This window comes from Fusarium falciforme, chromosome 2 (assembly GCF_026873545.1).
Source record: "Fusarium falciforme chromosome 2, complete sequence".
Lineage (NCBI taxonomy): Eukaryota > Fungi > Ascomycota > Sordariomycetes > Hypocreales > Nectriaceae > Fusarium > Fusarium falciforme.
In genome coordinates this window covers 3,147,079-3,164,052 of record NC_070545.1, presented here as the reverse complement: position 1 = coordinate 3,164,052, position 16,974 = coordinate 3,147,079, and the positions used below count along the sequence as shown (strand labels likewise).

Genomic DNA, 16,974 nt, shown 5'->3' with positions numbered 1-16,974 from the left:
AAGATTGCAGGGGAATAAACAAGAAAATCGGACAAATCGAAGTAGGCATGTGAGCGGTTAGCCATACCCATCAAACACACCATCTGTCGGCATCCAATCCTGGGGTCCGTTTATATAGAATTGCAGCTCGCCTTCGTAACCGTCTGCTGAAGGGTAGAATGGCGCTGGTGTTACGGCTGCGGCGATGGCAGCTGCTTGGGCAGGGTTGCCATTTGGGGCCATTGTGTATCCTTGGAGAGCGCCTTGGGAGTCAAACGGTTCCATGAGCATGCCGAGGCCTGTCGAGTTGTCTGTGTGCATATATATGTGAGAGGGAATCTGTTGTCGTGTGAAAGATTGAGGGTCGGCTATCGGAGATGGCTGAGGTTGTTGATGCTGCTGTTGCTGTTGATGCCGCTGTTGGTGCTGTTGTTGATGCTGGTGCTGGTGCGGTTGAGGTTGCTGTTGAGAATGTGGAGGAAAGTGGGAGGGTATTATATGAGTGGTTGGTGTGGGTAAGGGCGTTAATGTTTCATTCGAGGATGGAGATCGGAGAGATGTTGTGTCGAGAGGGGCCCCTGGTCGAGCATACATGGAAGACGCAGGTGATGTACTAGACGAGACTGAGTTGGCCGAGGAAGGGACAGCGATAGGAATGGCGACAGGGTTGGGAATAGGATCTTTTCCATCAGCCATTCCACTCTCCGTCGTGAGGGAACCGGTGGGATCTCGAGCAAACCGCTCGAGAGCCTCAACCCAGCGAGATGCAAGAGGCCAGACTTCCTTGCACTCCATCAGGATCGAGAGGGTACGTTGAAGCATCATGGGACCTTCACGGCTGATGTTGAGATCCGGGCAGACTGAATGGTTAGAAGCCATCAGGGATAATCCGAGGTGGGAGTCTCACTATGAGGGTATCGGCAGAGGTATGTCGAGAATAGACCGCAGCTGTAAACGCAAAAGGCAGCCATCTGCGCCCCTACACTCTCGTCTGGGGAGCGGCCGGTGAACTGAGCATCAATCTGCTCAAAGAGGCGCCGAACGTTGAGAAAGAGTTCATATGCAATATTGGCAAAGAAATTCTGTTGCTGTTCGTCCTTAGAAGTGACAGTTAACATGCTACCAAAGTTAGTGCTGAGTTGGCAAAGGCACACAGAAACCTACTCCATTAGATATGGTCGACGAAGGACGATATTGCACAGACGAGGCACCATTGTCACCCCAAGGTATGCCTGCCAAGTCAGTAGTTGACTTCAAACTGGGCAAAAGTCTTACCAGGTCCTGCCCGTTGGCCTTGTACTTCTTTAACGTATGAGCGCTCCAAAGATGGTCCTGAGGCAGCGCATTCTCCCACTCATGTAGCTTCTTCACAACACAGGCAAACTCGCTATTTGCCTCCCAAGGACGAGAACTTCGAGCAAATTTGACGGCTCGACGGCTGACGATCCCCCAGAAGTGATGAGCCTGGATCAGTGAAGCAAAAAGAGAGCGGTTAGGGTCAAAAATGAGAGCTGGGTTCTCGATTGCAGGAGGTGTTCCCTCAACAGCGGCCCGTGAAGGAGGCTCTCTCCCAATAGCAAAGTCGTGTTCGTCGCATGGCAGAAGGGCTGTGATGTCCGAGGCAGCAAGGGATACTGGTGAGTATGGGCCTGAGTGTAATTGATCCTGGCTATGTAACATCCACTACCTATGTTCAGTAAGATGCTTGACGCTTGCTTCCGCTCAGGCTGACATACCAGAGTTCTTCGCGCTGATTCGGACCTGATGATGACCTCTGGAGTGGGGTTTTGAATACGATACGTCTCCTCTCGATGCAGTCGCATCAAAGATGCCATCCGCATAGAAACGCCCATATTAATCTGTGACATTAGTAGTGAACACTGACGAAACTTTCACACCACTCACATAACTCTTATTTCTTAGACCACTTCCCTGTTGCGCAATGCTTAGCAAGTAAAACGCCTGGCATCTCTCCAACGTGGGCTCTTGGTAGAGCTCACCATAGGCAAGGTTGGTGGCACGCTCCATGAAGAACTCTGCCGCCTTCATACCCGAGCCATAACGGGCGGCGAGGGAAGGACTCAGACGAGCCGAGATGCTGAGGATGCTGACGACGAGAAAGACGCTCACTGAGCGATAGTCCTTGAGCAGACGATCAGGAAACTGCTGCTTGGGGATGAAGCCGAGCTGAAAGTAGTGCTGAGTGAAGCGATTGACACCATCGATGATGTCTGGCAATGGAGGTAATCGCTCCCACTCATCGCCAGGCTTGCCTAGAGGTCGCACAGGAGCATCAAGGATCTCACGTCGCACCTTGGCGGGGTCCCGCCGGGCCGTTTTCTCGGCTCTTACGCGGGGATGCCGGAACTCGCGATCGTGATCCGGCTGACCTCGAACGGGAAAGATGCTGCCAGCGCGGGTCAACGGGATTGTCTTTGAACATTCAGGCAACTTACCAATCTTCGGCACCGAGTCCGGCTTCAAGACAGGCCTTGCAAGGAGGCTGGGCGCGGTCATGGACACACTTGCTTCTCATGCGACGACATCTACCATGGTGGTCAGCAACACGGCATCAATTGCATCAGTGACATCAGTGATCCTACCGGCGACAGGCGATCGGGGCTCTCCTCTTTATGACGGATCCGGAGGGGTCGGCGGCCGAGGCGTCACCGGCAATCCCGTGCGCGCCGTGATCAGCGGGAATCGGGGCGCCGGCGGCGGGCTCTGCGACGGCATGGCCGTCCATGATGGCCGAATGACGAGCGAACTCCGTATTGCAAGTGTCGGTGAGTGAAGGACCTCTGGTACTTGTGTGCTTGGATCCTAGTGGAACTGGACCCCGGTGCCGCGAAAACTAGGCTCAACTTAGTCTCGAGTTGTGTTGACGGGTGGCTTTTGCCGGCAGCGGAAGCGGGAGCGGGAGGCGGGCAAGCGAACGCACGCACACTCCGGCCGGCAGCGGGTCAGGACTAGGGAGGCTCTTGTGCCTCTGAACAGCTCTCCCAGGGCTGTGTCTGGATCTGGGTCTGGGTCTGGGAGAGAAGGGGAAAGGAGATCCTGCCGCCTACCGCCGTCAGAGGCTGGCGAGCGACCGAGGTCAGGCGATTGCCTGCCGCGAGACGAGGCGAGGGGGGGAAACGGGCAGCTAATCAGGACGATCGCGCGCAGCTTCCCCAGCTACGAATGCAGATATAGCTTGCTTCCTAACCCTCACTTTTGCCTTTGACTCTAATAGCGTTCCAGTTCCCTTTCCAAGGTTCCTTTGGTAAGTCACGCGCACGCGAGTCCGTGTGCAGTATTGGGCGCAGGCGCGCCTGAAAACCGCTGCCCTAGGCCAGGTCAGGCCAGGAGACCAGGGACAAGAAGGGTGAGGGGGAGGGAGGCCTGGGGCGACCGCGGCGGGCGGGCATCACCGCGATTGAGATGGCGTTGAGCGGAACAGATGTTGGTCTTGCCTTGCAGTTGGTGGACAGTAATAGCTGGATAGATGGATGGACGGATGGCTGGCTGGCTGGCTGGCTGGGGGCTGCAGTGCGTGCGTATGTATGGGTACAGGCTATGCGGGCCTTGGACGGCGAGACATGGAGGGTTGAAAGCCAGCACAGCACAAGAGGATGAGGAGACAAGAGGGAAGAGGACAGGATGACAGAACGACACGTGTGTCCAGTAGATGAGGGAAGTGTGTCGGGAGCTGTGCAGACGACCAGATCAGATCAACTCGCAAGGCAAAACACAGAAAACTTGGAAGGTGCAGTGACGACTGACGGATGGGTGAGGACTACCAGTAGAAGTGGAAAGCACGAGAGGGACCAGCACGTTGGACAAGCGCGAACCTGCTCCGTCCCTGTAAAGAGTGCGGCCAGGGCAGTTACAAGGCGAATAGACTGCGTGTAATTGGCCGCGGGGACGGCCGCTAGGCTCTAGTGGTTACAGGATGCAAGGGGCAGGGATGTTGGGAGGGGCCAACGACGGGACACCAGGCGTTTTCACGGAGCTCACAACCTGGAATTTATCACGGCCATGGGCTGGCTGACTATGATGGGTGTTGTGTGATGGATGGATGAGAAGAATGATATTGTTGGACAGCTTGTTCTTCGATTATTATTTACCTCATTTTGCTTTTTCTCATGTGATATTGCCCCTTTCTGGTGATAACACGAGCCCCCGTATATCATCACCTTTCTTTTGAAATACAGCAGGACCGCGACCTTCGCCTTCCTCCACTCTGCATCGTCTGAGGTCCGGTTGGCTGAGGCACCATTTCCCCCTCCTCCATGATCCGTAATCTGATCGATCGCTTTCTCCTTCTCCCCCACGCCATCCATTACTTGCATTGTACGCTACGCTCCATGCAAAGGGTATCATTCCCAACCTCATTTCTGTTCTGCCAAGACTTGGTGGTGCTCATCTCGGCCCCCAAGCTTCACATTCCTCCCTGAACTACCCTACCCATACTAGCCATAGCATCGCATCGCGCCGCTCACGGCCCACGGCCACGGCTCAACAAGTCCCGATATTCCGACTCGTATTCTCCGACGACATATCCACCATTGGCCCTTCGAATTGCCTGATTGGAAAGGTACCGCCGCTGATCCACTCATGTCAACCCAGATGAGATGCGAGACAAGCTGGGGCCAACGTGGCCACCCAGTCCCTGGGAGAGAATTGTTCCGAGATCCAATCGACAACGCATCATTGTGCCGCAGGCGTCCCTCGACGCGGCTAGGATCTTCTTCCCTTGTCGTTCGACAAAATCGTCATAGGTGGTTGGCTTGACAATATTCTCGATCTCTGGCACGGTTAACTACATCCTATATCGTGTATATCTTCCACCCTGAGCAGCCCTGGCAACACTCTTCTTACACCTAATGCCTAGATGTGCCTCGATGGGGACGCCAGGAATGGCAGATCTCCTATCTTCTACAGTGGTTCTCTTCATTTCAAGGTCTTGGCAGTAATACTCCTGGGATACCTTGCTGACATGCCCGCAACAGCTGGGAATACAGAGATTACAAGCTCACCAAGTCGTCGACCTACAGCTGATACGAAGTAAAGCCCCCGTTTAACATCAAGGCACACGGTCTCACAGAAGTCGGCGATAGAATTGCCATCCAGCTTCCCACGTCGACGACGGTGGTTCTTGTCCGCTCTTGAGGCCTGCCATGACGCATCCGTACCCTGCGAGTTTGTTCCAACCCCGCCAATCATGGTGATGCCGCCGCTTTCCGTTGATCTAGAACTCGCAGGCAGGTGGTTATGCTTCAGATCGGACCGCGAACATTGGCGTTTGCATCAAACATGTCATAGAGAAAGGGGTATTAGGAAACGTCCATCTGGAGAGGCACTTGGCTAGTACCGTTACCTCAACCACTTGGCATAGGGAACCCGAACCAAAGATGATCAAGGAGCGAGCGTTCCGTCATTCAGGGGGTGGTGTCAGATCGACATGACCACGTCTTAGCAAGTGGTCCAAGGGCGAATCTCATGATCTAACCAAGCTATGACGGAGGTTGAGACGCGTCCAGCTTGACCCTAGTGTTGAACATCTGGCATGGGTCGCGAATTCGCGCCGGCATTCATACCACAGGCCACTTCTTCCCGTCATGATGCCGGCGTGCCCTATCTTGTCGGCGTTGCGTTTCGTCCCACTTTGCTCGTCACCGGTCTATTGGCATTGATGGTGCGCCCGCCCTAGAAACCCAGCAACAGCGCTATCTTGATCGTCGACAAACCTCATCCACTCACCGAGACTGATGAGACTAGCCTGTGAAAATGGCGTTTTCCGTTGTCTGAGCCGCGGTAATTTGTTTACACGAGCTCCGGCAGCTTCGGAGAGTGTTGTCACTGTAGAAGATAAGGACATTGGATCGGGTGTCGGCTTGGTCCTGCATAGAGCATCGCAGCTGCATACGTCTAGGTGATGTCAGCCTACATGGACCACCGTATTCAGGCCATTCGTGATATCGTCTCGAATGGTGTTGACAGCCTCCGTCTGTTTCCTGCTGTGCCGAGGGTGGGCTCCGTTACCCACAGAGCCGGAGCTGAATATGCATCTGCATGAGCAGGGTTGTCAACTGAAATTGCTATCGAGTTAAGCTTTAGCTTGCCCTTTTATGGCATGGCATCCTTTACGAAACACTTTCCCTTTTCTCACCCATGTAAATCAAAGCTCAGATTGCCCATCAATGCTCCCGCAGACCCTGGTGGCTTGAGGCTCCGCCATGACACGAGAGCTCCCGGGGCATGGGTTCGAATGAGGCCCGTGGACCGCAGAGGGACTCGGCCGTGGATCAACATGGGAATTAATGACCGTTTCCCCAGTTTCAAAGCGGCAGAGCGTGAAGGTCAGGCTGGCCGTTGAAGGTCCACATGAGCGGCATAGCGCCGGAGCTAGCCGGGGTATTTGATTGAACGGCACAGCAAATGTCTTGGATCAAGCAGCAAATCTGGCGAGTAACGGCCGAGGTTTTGATCAGTCCAGCCCCGGCACTCCGTGTTATGCACAGTTACGGCGTAGGGTCGTTGAAAAGCCCGGAGGCTTCCGAGGACTTTGATTGGCGACTCCGCTCCGTGCCGGTATCGGGGCCGGGGCCGATGTCAGCAATCTCGAATGCTGGACTGTCGAATTGATCGGTCATAGATGCCAATAGTTACAGAATGGTCAGAGCAGACGTTCGTGATTAGGGGGAAAGGGATGGAGGGAATGTTGAAATACTAAGGTCCGATAAAGGGGCTGGGAGGACTGATCCGCCGTTCAGGAGCTACAGCAAGAAAAACGCTAGGAGGTGGATGCTATCCACACTCAACACGGCAAAGGGAATGAATCTTGCAGAGCATTGTCGACTGAGCCTAGTGTCTGCTGTCTAGAGATGCAGCTCACTCCCTGCAGTCGGGCCAAAGGGTGGCATCGAATTGAATCTATCAACTCGACGGCGGCGATCACGCCATGCAGTCATACCAAGACTGGGACTTGCCTCCATTGAGCCCGGCATTTGAGCTCAGGGGGAGCTTTCAGGACCCGTTGAACTAGACTGAGAAGCGCGGATATCTGAGACACGATCCAGCTTTAATTCCGGAGGATTGGTCTATTCATTTCTGCCGAGGCCGGTGCGATCCCAGAACCAGGTTAGCAGAGACATGGAGAAAGTGGTGACATGCTTCCCTTGATGCCAAGTCGAGGGGCATTCGCCGAACCTAGGTTTCCGCCCTGTTCTTGCACCCTTTGCTGTGGGTACCGCTATTATGGCGGTCTGGCAAGAGACTTGATTCTTCCGGTTTTTACTTGGAATTGTGAGTGGGTTTGCACTGATAGGCTGATCACAGGGTAGGCAGGGTGTTTCCTCATCGAATGACCTCAGATGCACATGGTGCGCTATAGTATTGTCTTGCGATCAAACAGTTCCCGCCCTTAGGTAACCTGCCGTTCCCCCTATTCCCGACAAAAGGTATCATGTTCCAACAAAGTCGATAGAGTTTCACGTTCGGCTGTAAAAGAAGAGTATCATTTGCGTTGCTAAAACTCTGTATGGCCTGTAGGTCTTCCATGCATATTGACGTGTGCTTTGTCCAGGCGCCCCGAAGTGGTGAGGCCCTCGTTTGGCCAAAACGAAACGCTCTGACGTGTTCTTTCTTCGAGAGGTTCATTTGAATGACACAGAAATTGATATTCATCTCCAAACCAGTGTTTGGAAACGGTTCCCTCACCACCTCTGGCCACCGACTTGCTTTCTATAAGAATGAGGGGAATATCCATCATACCTTAGATTGTTCACCCTTCTTCTAGGAATACTATCGTATAAAGATTTCAAGAAATACTGAAGAGGATTTACTAAGAATATGTATCTAGATATCCTAAATGCCCGGTCAAACAGGATGGAAGCTGACCCAGCTGTGCCATATTCAGACACAAACTTTGGTTGTGCATGGCCCAACACTCGGTGGTGATTCACAAACGTCAGGGTTAATATCAGCGATAAAATCGACATTTCTCAGCTCTTTAATTATCAACCCTTTTTCTTAAACTTACTCTCTATCTTCCCTTCTACTTCCTCCCAACATCCGTTATCCAACACCGAGCCTTGATAACTTCAGCATGTCGGAACACATTCCTAGAATCAGCATGCTTGCGTCTCTTGATGCCACCCATTTGATGAGCCAAGGGCTCGTCGGACCTGTCGATGTGAGCGGGATGGGGAAGATTCATAAACGCCGACTTAATCGGTTCAGCGAACAGGAGTATGGCCATCTACCTCTTGATGTCACCGCATCTCAGGCAGCAAACGCCATTTTTGTCTCTATCCCTGATCAGCTCATATCCCAAGCCACGATTGAATATGTTGGCTTCTCAAAGACCAAGGCGAATTTGATCTGGAATTCCTGGAACAACTGGCCTTCGACTGGGCCACGACGCGAAACCGACCCTGACAATAGCGGGCTTCAAGTCACATTTCTGGACTTTATCTGTGGTTATATTTCCTCCTCTCTCGACACGGGCTCGGAAGATGATGAATGGATCAACTGCATGAACACATATGGCCTTTCTATGGAGTTTCAGGATGCCATTCTTGACCCCCTCTTCAAGTACCTTCGCCTGTCCGACTCTTGCGCTGAGTGGGCAAAGGATACAATTGAGATACGCTATGCCGGACTCAAGGCGATCCAGCAAGAATCATCGAACAGGGAAATCGCTTTACATGGCGCTGGGTATCGTCTTGCTATGGATGGTACCGTCCTTGAACCTCTCTAGTAATCAGGGCGAAAAAAACCAGATTTAAGGCCTAAGAATTCTAAGAAAATCATCATAAGTAATTTAATGTTATTGGAAAGTGATTATACTCTTATTTGCCCTAGTTTGCTTATGATTAGGTAGGCTCCAAAGTTGACCCTTTCTGCCATCTTGACATGGTGGACGTGTGCCTGCTCGACACACCGTGCCAAGAGTATTCATAAAACTGTTTCGCACGGTGCAACATCCTTACCCCGTCAATTCGAACCTGTCTTCCCCGAGTCAAGCCAAACCATTTCAAAAATCCGTCAGGCATTTCAAGATGGAGGCATTATTTCTCCTCCGGGGGAAGGAAGGAGTTGGATAAAATGGAGAGGGAAACGGCGATGACTCAGTGGAGAAGCTTTTATCTCTGCTGCTTCCAACTGGCCGGCTAAATTTTTCTCCTCACGATTTCATCACTGTCACCTCTTTGAAGTGTCACATCACATTATATCTCGGCAGCGCAGCGTCAATCCGTTACAATGGCTCAGACTCAGATCCCCGTATCCTCCCTCGAGAAGATCGCCTCCGGCAAGGTGCGCGATCTGTTCAAGCTCCCCGATGCCGATACCCTCCTCTTCGTCGCCAGTGACCGAGTCTCGGCCTTTGACGTCGTCATGAAGAATGGCATCCCTGACAAGGGCAAGATCCTGAACCTCATATCGGCACACTGGTTCAAGGTCTTGACGGAACGGATCCCCGACCTGCGCACTCACTTCATCACCCTCGACGTTCCCGCTGGTGTCACCCCCGAAGAGGCCAAAGCCATCAAGGACCGCTCCATGCAGGTGCGTCGCCTGCAGGTCGTGAAGCTGGAGAGTATTGTGTAGGTTGCCCTTTGTTTGTTTGATGAGCCCCAAGGAGCATTGTGTTGTTACTGGTGGTATAACAGCGAGCAATCGACCTTGCCCGCTCCGCTTTCTTCCCCCCGTCACAGGGGCTGACAATTACAGGCGAGGCTACCTTACAGGATCTGCCTTTAAGGAGTACAAGAAGAGCGGAACTGTGCATGGGATCTCTGTCGAGCCAGGCATGGAGGAGGCCCAGAAGTTCAAGCAGCCTCTCTGGACGCCTAGCACCAAGGCCGATGCCGGAGAGCACGACGAGAACATCCACCCCGACGATGCTTGGAAGGAGGTCGGCGACCGTGAGACTGCTGACCGTGTCAAGGAGCTGTCGCTCAAGATTTATGAAGAGGCATCCAAGTACGCTGAGGAGCGAGGCATCATTCTCGCCGACACCAAGTTTGAATTTGCCAAGGACGCCGAGGGAAACATCTACCTCGTCGATGAGGTTTTGACCCCTGATTCATCCCGATTCTGGCCCGCCGCGGGCTACATGCCTGGACGTGACCAGGACAGCTTCGACAAGCAGTTTATCCGCAACTGGCTGATCAAGGAGGGATTGAAGGGCAAGGATGGCGTGTCGCTGCCCGAGGAGATTGTCCAGGCTACCTCAGACCGATACCGGGAGGCCTTCCTCATGTTGACGGGCAAGAGGTTTGAGGACGCCGTTAGCCAGTGATTGGTTGACGGATGGCCGTCGATTTTGCATCAAAAGTCGTTAAAATATGCTTGAAACAAGTTTGATTTCAGTCTTGGCATCGACTCCTTGGCACATGCACCTCGAATTGTGAAAGCTGATTCCTTACATCCAAGGTTATACAAAGATCTGATGCTTTGGACTGACTCTTTGAAATTTCTGGCCCTAGGATGGATCCGCCACTGACGAAGTTGATTCTCTCTACCCAACCGTCACCCATCGATACCAGCTAAGAGATTGCTCTCTTGATCCTACAAAACATTAGTTACGTCGACATTTTTAAGAGAAAACACACCTCTCGAGTCCTTCCGTTACTATTCTCGCATCTTGCGAATACACCAGCCGAAACCACCCAGAATGGACCGAATGTTCTTCGCAGGGGTGCAGGAACACACCCTCCTCTTTTAGCTTCTTAGCCAGAGCAAACTCGCGAGTCCTTTCCCCACCCAGCTCGGACGGAAGATGCGGGGACAAATCGATCCAGACAAAGAAGCCCGCATTGCTGCCAGGCAGATATCGTATGCCAATGTCCGTAAGCCCTTTGGTTATGTGTCTGTATGCTTGAGCAAGCTTGATCCTTGAACCACCGATGAAGGCACGGCACCACTCCCTGTTCTCGAGCATGGCACTCCCGATAGCAAGACTGGCGCCAGAGGGGTTATGAAAACGCATGGCAGCCTCGATAGCTCGGAGGACAGGCTTGCTACGAGTGATGATGGCTCCGACACGCAGACCAGCTGCTCCAAAGTCTTTGCTAAGACCGTAGGTAACATGAAGAAGGTCTGGATCGATAAGCCCCGACGAATCAATGGATAAGATTGAGGTGAAAGGAACGGCAGCCTCCCCTGAGTCGAAGACGGAACAGGCGTAGATTTCGTCGCTCAGGAGATGCAGTCGATGTTTCTGGCAAAACTGCATGATCTTGATGAGGGTAGAGCGAGGGTAGCATCTCCCTGAAAGGTGTTAGTCTGCACTAAAAGGGAGCGGCTTGCCTACCCAGCGGGTTATGTGGGTTAACAATCAACAGCATTTTAACGTTGATACCAGCCTTTCTAGACCGGATCAAGGCCTCCTCAAACTTTTCGACAACATCATCCTGGAAGGAGTTCTCGGCTTCCGTAGAGGCGTATACGACTCTCACCTGAGATTTGTTGCCAAAATCAAGCTCGAAGCGGCCGTAAACGGGCCTGCTAGTCAAGACACCATCATAGGGATCCGCAACTCCCCACGCGAGGATATCGTGCATTGCAGTAGCGGCCCCGACGACCTGAATCATGTCCGGAGTGATGGGTTCGTGTGGCTGAAGATACTCGTTGAGGTGAACAGCCAGGGCTTTGGGGAAACGTGGGCCTCCTGCATGGCTGCCGCGGTAGAGAAAGTCATCGAGGGAGAAAGTGACCTGGGCTGTAAGTCAGGGTTTCGGGTTGTGGAGGAGCCATTGGTGTGGCATCTTTTGTATGGGGCTTCTCATACATTTTCATCGACGAATTGCTTCAACTCTTGTGTTACCAGAGCCTGAAAGGTGTTAGTCCTGGATGTTTGTCACCAAGGAGAGGATCCCATGCATTCTCAGCTGTAGCAAAGGATATCAATCCCTCTGGGTTGTTGTCCGGGTGGTAATCTCCCCTCGGTGCAAACCTCCACGGCAGATCCAACCCGCCCACCGCCTCGGTCGCTCGCCGTGATAGAGGGTCGGCCATTTCATCGGCAAAGTGGAGGTGTATCAACATGACGGCTCACCGAGATTTACCTACTGCGAAAACGGAGACTGCCTGCAGGATGGGGCTGATGAGTCAGCTGGATTGGAGTCGTGCTTGTGTAGCTGTGCTATGGAATGCCTCAATGCCAACGAATGTGGTTTCAGGACCGTGAGATTTTCAAGCAATGGTGATTGTATGAAAGAGTATCGTGGCTTTGAGGTGTGGTGGTTTAGTAGAGTGAGCGATGGTTTTCAGTGTCAGGACACGCGCTATGACGCAAAAGCACCCTGATGGACTCTTTACTTGGGAAAAGAAATGGTTAATAAGAAGACACGAACCGGTTCCTCACGGACTTGCTTCTCTTTTAATGAACTGAAAGAGACGGGAGGTGGGTAGAACACTACGCATCTACCTCTCCTCCCCATGTTTGATCTTCACCATCAAGGCGACGGTAGGTGCATGCAAACCACAGGCTGGCGTCATTTTGCTATCTTGTTACAGGTTCGGCGTGCATCAAAGATATGCTAAAGATGCATCCTCATCATGATCCCCTGGAGTGAACCTCCATCTTACTTGCTTTTTTGAGATGACGTTCGCTCCAAAGTTGGCTGAATTAAGCCGCCACCAATTAATTAGCTATTAATTGCAACGCGTCGCGTCGTTGATCAGGAGCGGAGAAACCACCACGACTTGGCATCATTCATGACGCGCTTCCCTCATCGAAATCCCCGATGATAGCGACTTTGAGGCTCCTCGAGTGTCTGTAGGCGAATGGAAAAGAAGGCTTTTTGAATCGTTGAGCAACATCCAACAGATAGGCGGCATCGCCACCTTCAAACGGTACCCATCGTTCATCAACCCAGGCCTGAGAATTGAAGGGAATCCCATCGTTCCATTGCCTATCAATGAGCAAGCGGCTCAAGATATCAAGAGCCACTGCCGCCGAGCCCCGACTAGTAATGCATGGGAGTTGGACCCAACACAGTTCCAATTGACCAACCCAGCATGGCCCGGGGTCTCATACCGCCGAGGTAATTGGGTCTGCGATGGCTCGTACACAACATATTTTGAAGGATTGGTCGTCACATTTCCCTGGAATTGACAGATGGTTTTTTTCCCCCCATTGATCGACAAGGCTAGAGATCCTGGGCTTCTCTCAATATAACCTGGAGCTTCGCGAGGCTGATAGCGATGATCTAGAAGACAACCTGAGTGGGCCTGCGAGGAAGGGGAATACTCCCGCCGATATCACGACACGGATCTATACAGCAAGACTATTGCCGTTACTTCATTTGCAACAAGCTTTGATTCGATGCATGTGGCCAAGCTGATTGAACCGCACCTGGTCAAGGAGTATATTGACAAGGGAATTACTGTCAATTGGAACGATTGGTAGGTGTATCCATGTGCTGCCTGCCATGCGGCTGTTCACCTGACTGACCATACCTAGGCTCGGCCTCCCCCCTTACAGAACGGAACTTCCAAGACTTCCGACAGAGCTGTGCTAGTCTCAAGCTTGGTATCGAGAATGAGACTCTATCACTGTCCCTCGATGCCTGGGTACTGGACGCGTTGGACCTGAAGATGGAGACGCAAAAAAAATGGGAATATAGCGATTGTCGCCTGGTCATCGATTGGACCAGGGAACGATCTGAGAAGCCGGACTGGATTTTGAACAGGCCAGTTGGATCTCGTCTCGTGTTCAAATCAGAGTGTCCGGACTAACTCTGAACAGATTTCTTCCCAACATTGCTGCACATGCCAGCAGATTGTACTTGCTTAATCTTGCGTATTCTTTGTGGAAACGTAACGGCAACCCCGGGTTTCTCAACGCACCCGCCATGTGCAGAAGCATCATCCAGCACGGTTTCGAGAAGCGCCGAAAACACATTGAGTCCATGCTGTTGGGTGACACTCATTCCTTTAGGGTTGAGACAATCCGAAACAGGTCGCCCTACACCTTAGTCGTTACCAAGACAGGAGGCGAGCATCAACTCAAGGCCACACGTTGGCCGTTTCGGAACCAGGCCATGCGGGGGTGTCTGGGCGATGAAAAGTATCGCGAGCTGATCCTCTTGGAGGGCTATGCCTAGCGTGTAGTGCTAGCGGGTGTGGCGGGGGTGAGGAGACGGGCTACATCTACGGTGGACGAGCCGGAGCCTCAACAACGCCGAGTAATGTGGGGGGATGCTCTTGAAGACGGGTTGGACTTCACATGGGAGATTGTGCTGTCGATGGTGCGTTTGTCTTGGATAATAGACTATCCATTGGGTGAGTTGGCGTTGGGTTTGACTCGGAGAATACTACTCCTGCCCCGAGAATGAGGGCACAACCAACGTCCCATGCCATGATCCGTTGACTAGGCCGCCAAATTAAATCAACCCATGAGTGGATGAACGAATCTGTTGCGTCAGAGGATGGCAACTTCAACAAAAACTCAGAGGACGAGGGCCCGGAGGACGATAAGCCTGACGATGAGCCAGACGCCAAGCATGCTCGAATATCCTGACTAGGTATGTATGGATGCCAACAATAATTACCAAGACTATTTGCCAAAAACAGGGCTTCAATTCTATCAAACTCCAGCAATGCTACCGTACGCTATGCCCAAACTCCGCATTTTGATAATCCCATAACCAACGGTTTCATGCTTGCAATGCTTCAAGACCAACAGTGAAATCCTCTAGCTCCATACCCCTGAATCCCTCCTCGACAGCCCAGGCGCGGCCCTTTTCCGGCGTGAACAGAGCCTCACAGGCTCTTCCGACTACTAGTAGACCTGGTGGCCGACTGCCCTCGGTCTCAATAGCTTCGGCGACGTGCTCAAGCGTTGTTCGGATGACTCGCTGGTCTGGGCAGCTGGCTCGCTCAATGACAGCACAGGGAGTGTTGCGCGGCCACAGGGTACGCTTGCTCTCGCCCGTCACCGGGGATACTTGAGATGGCTCTGGGGGAGGTGGAGGCTGGGCTGAGACGGCTTCTTCATTGGCGGGGGCAAGAGGCTCAAGCTCGATATGAGTGGTGAGCTCACGGATGAGACCATTGATGCGGTGGAGAGCCATCAGGAAGACAACGGTACGGCTAGCCACATACTCTGGTGGCGCAGGGGCCTTGCCCTTCTTTCCGGTACCAGTGCAGATGAGGACCTGATCGGCGACGTCGCGCTGCGTGGGAGGGATAGCAGCAAAGAGCGGCGCACTCAGGGCACTGGTGACACCAGGGAGGACAGAGACGCGATCACCAAGACCATGCTGGCGGAAGTAGGCCACTTCCTCACCGCCGCGGCCGTAGACGTAAGGGTCGCCCTGCTTGAGGCGGAGGACAGTCTTGCCCTCGCGCACGCCTGCGAGGGCCATCTCGAGAAGCTCCTCTTGGGCACGGTCGGCGTTGCCGGGGAACTTGCGAGCGATTTGGACGGGGGTACGGCGGGGGATGAGGTCGAGGACACCAGAAGGCACGAGCTTATCGGCGAGGATGAGGTCGGCAGACTTGATGGCCTTGTGGGTGGCCTGTGTGAGGAGGTCTGGGTGGCCGGGTCCGCTGCCGGCCAGGATGATGGCACCGATATGCTTCTCCGGAGTTCCGGGGTCGCGCTTGATGTCGGGGCCGTTTCCGGGGTATGACTTGAGGATAGTCTCAACGTCGTCGTCTGTGATGGCGGCCAGTCGCTTAAGAGGCCAGTATTCGCAGACTTGGCTCAGCCAGCGCACTCTTCTATTCTTGGCATCCTCGTCTGTGACGAGCTTGTTGAATTGAGCTGTCTGATCGAAAGAGTCGTCGAGGGAGGCAGGGTCGTCTTGAGCACCGAGTGAGTCCTCTTGATGAATGCGCCGGCGCACATCGCCTAGACGTGAGCAAGCTGCGCCGAGGTCGGCAGGAAGAGAAGCAGCAATGTCACGACGGATGCGCGAGGCTAGCTTACAGCCGCGACCATTGGTTGTGACGCCGATCTGGAGGGGACCGTCCGAGTGTGTTGAGAGAAGGGAAAATGTGCAGAGTTGGGGAGCGTCGACGACGTTTACGGGGATTCGATTTCGCTTGCAGAGGGCGGCGATGTGAAGGCCTGGACTGTTAGCTTTAATTGATGGTTATTTGACACAAGACTCACTGGAGGAATCTCGAGGCCCCGAAGTAACAAAGACGGCATCGACAACACCGTCAACCTCCTCGCGACCAAGTCGCAGCAAGTCGGTGTCTTCAAAGGCCTTCTTGTGCCACTGAACAAGACCCTCGTCTATCCTCTTTTGCAGAGCATAGTGAAGCTCTGCACCCTCAGGGGCAATCAAGATAGGTCGCGCTCCAGCATTGAGTGACTGGCCGCATCGAGTGGCTGCGAGAGGGTTTGTTCCGATCACGACGTGGATGTTGTCTCTGCAATTGAGCGCGGCGAGTAGCGAAGTGGGTGAAGCTGTCGCCATTTCGATGACTGGACCCCAAACTGGGAATATTGAATCAACCAGCTGGAATGAATCAGTCAAAGATGAAGGTCAAAAGGGTCAGTTCTCTCCGAAAAACCATCCAACGCCGTAATGGCGAGACTTGTCCGGCTTATAAACAAGCTCCCCATGTACACACCCCACGACCATAATAAAAAAAAGACCCTTGCCCATTGAAAGTGCCCCTCTACCCCTCCAAGACAGTCACCTCCAACCCAAATCAGCCTCATCTGATTGGCACGAACTGACGCCATTTAGTCTCCGCGGGGCGTCGTCCCTCGTGGCGTTATCGGCCTGTCGGGCGGCCGCAAAAGAATTTCTGCCGCAAAAAGACGCAATCGCCGACTTCCGCGGCCCGCAATCGGAGATGCATGAACCATGATAACGTGATGATGGGCGGCTGAAGATAGGAGATGCCAAAATCACGATTAATCCTGGAAGGGGTAGCATTGGGATGACGAGCTGTTGGTCACGGGGAGACACAGAATGATGGAATGACAGGGGACAAAAAGAGAATGGATCACGTGATGTGTCAGTTCCTCATCACGTG

General features: G+C 53.1%; 5 protein-coding genes across 5 annotated transcripts; 2 read left to right on the top strand and 3 right to left on the bottom strand.

Annotated features, from left to right (window-relative positions):
• Positions 1-57: 57 nt before the first annotated feature.
• On the bottom strand, positions 58-2,725 carry NCS54_00290500 (Zn(2)-C6 fungal-type domain-containing protein; the record flags this gene model as incomplete). The annotated part of the gene is made up of 8 exons (XM_053148492.1): positions 58-839; positions 887-1,098; positions 1,144-1,211; positions 1,255-1,662; positions 1,716-1,838; positions 1,885-2,386; positions 2,436-2,525; positions 2,583-2,725. 8 exons carry the CDS (start codon positions 2,723-2,725, stop codon positions 58-60), a joined length of 2,328 nt encoding a protein of 775 aa, XP_053004467.1.
• A 6,503-nt stretch (positions 2,726-9,228) lies between these two features.
• NCS54_00290400 (Phosphoribosylaminoimidazole-succinocarboxamide synthase) lies at positions 9,229-10,270 on the top strand (the record flags this gene model as incomplete). Its single annotated transcript, XM_053148491.1, has 2 exons — positions 9,229-9,572; positions 9,700-10,270. The coding sequence occupies 2 exons, from the start codon at positions 9,229-9,231 to the stop codon at positions 10,268-10,270; spliced, it is 915 nt and encodes a 304-aa protein (XP_053004466.1).
• A 247-nt stretch (positions 10,271-10,517) lies between these two features.
• NCS54_00290300 (Aminotran-1-2 domain-containing protein) lies at positions 10,518-12,018 on the bottom strand (the record flags this gene model as incomplete). The annotated part of the gene is made up of 5 exons (XM_053148490.1): positions 10,518-10,539; positions 10,584-11,241; positions 11,285-11,687; positions 11,762-11,803; positions 11,854-12,018. 5 exons carry the CDS (start codon positions 12,016-12,018, stop codon positions 10,518-10,520), a joined length of 1,290 nt encoding a protein of 429 aa, XP_053004465.1.
• A 1,282-nt stretch (positions 12,019-13,300) lies between these two features.
• NCS54_00290200 (Hypothetical protein) lies at positions 13,301-14,081 on the top strand (the record flags this gene model as incomplete). Its single annotated transcript, XM_053148489.1, has 4 exons — positions 13,301-13,380; positions 13,439-13,489; positions 13,632-13,667; positions 13,724-14,081. The coding sequence occupies 4 exons, from the start codon at positions 13,301-13,303 to the stop codon at positions 14,079-14,081; spliced, it is 525 nt and encodes a 174-aa protein (XP_053004464.1).
• Positions 14,082-14,633: 552 nt separating this feature from the next.
• Positions 14,634-16,406, bottom strand: NCS54_00290100 (Precorrin-2 dehydrogenase; the record flags this gene model as incomplete). Its single annotated transcript, XM_053148488.1, has 2 exons — positions 14,634-16,051; positions 16,097-16,406. The coding sequence occupies 2 exons, from the start codon at positions 16,404-16,406 to the stop codon at positions 14,634-14,636; spliced, it is 1,728 nt and encodes a 575-aa protein (XP_053004463.1).
• Positions 16,407-16,974: the final 568 nt, after the last annotated feature.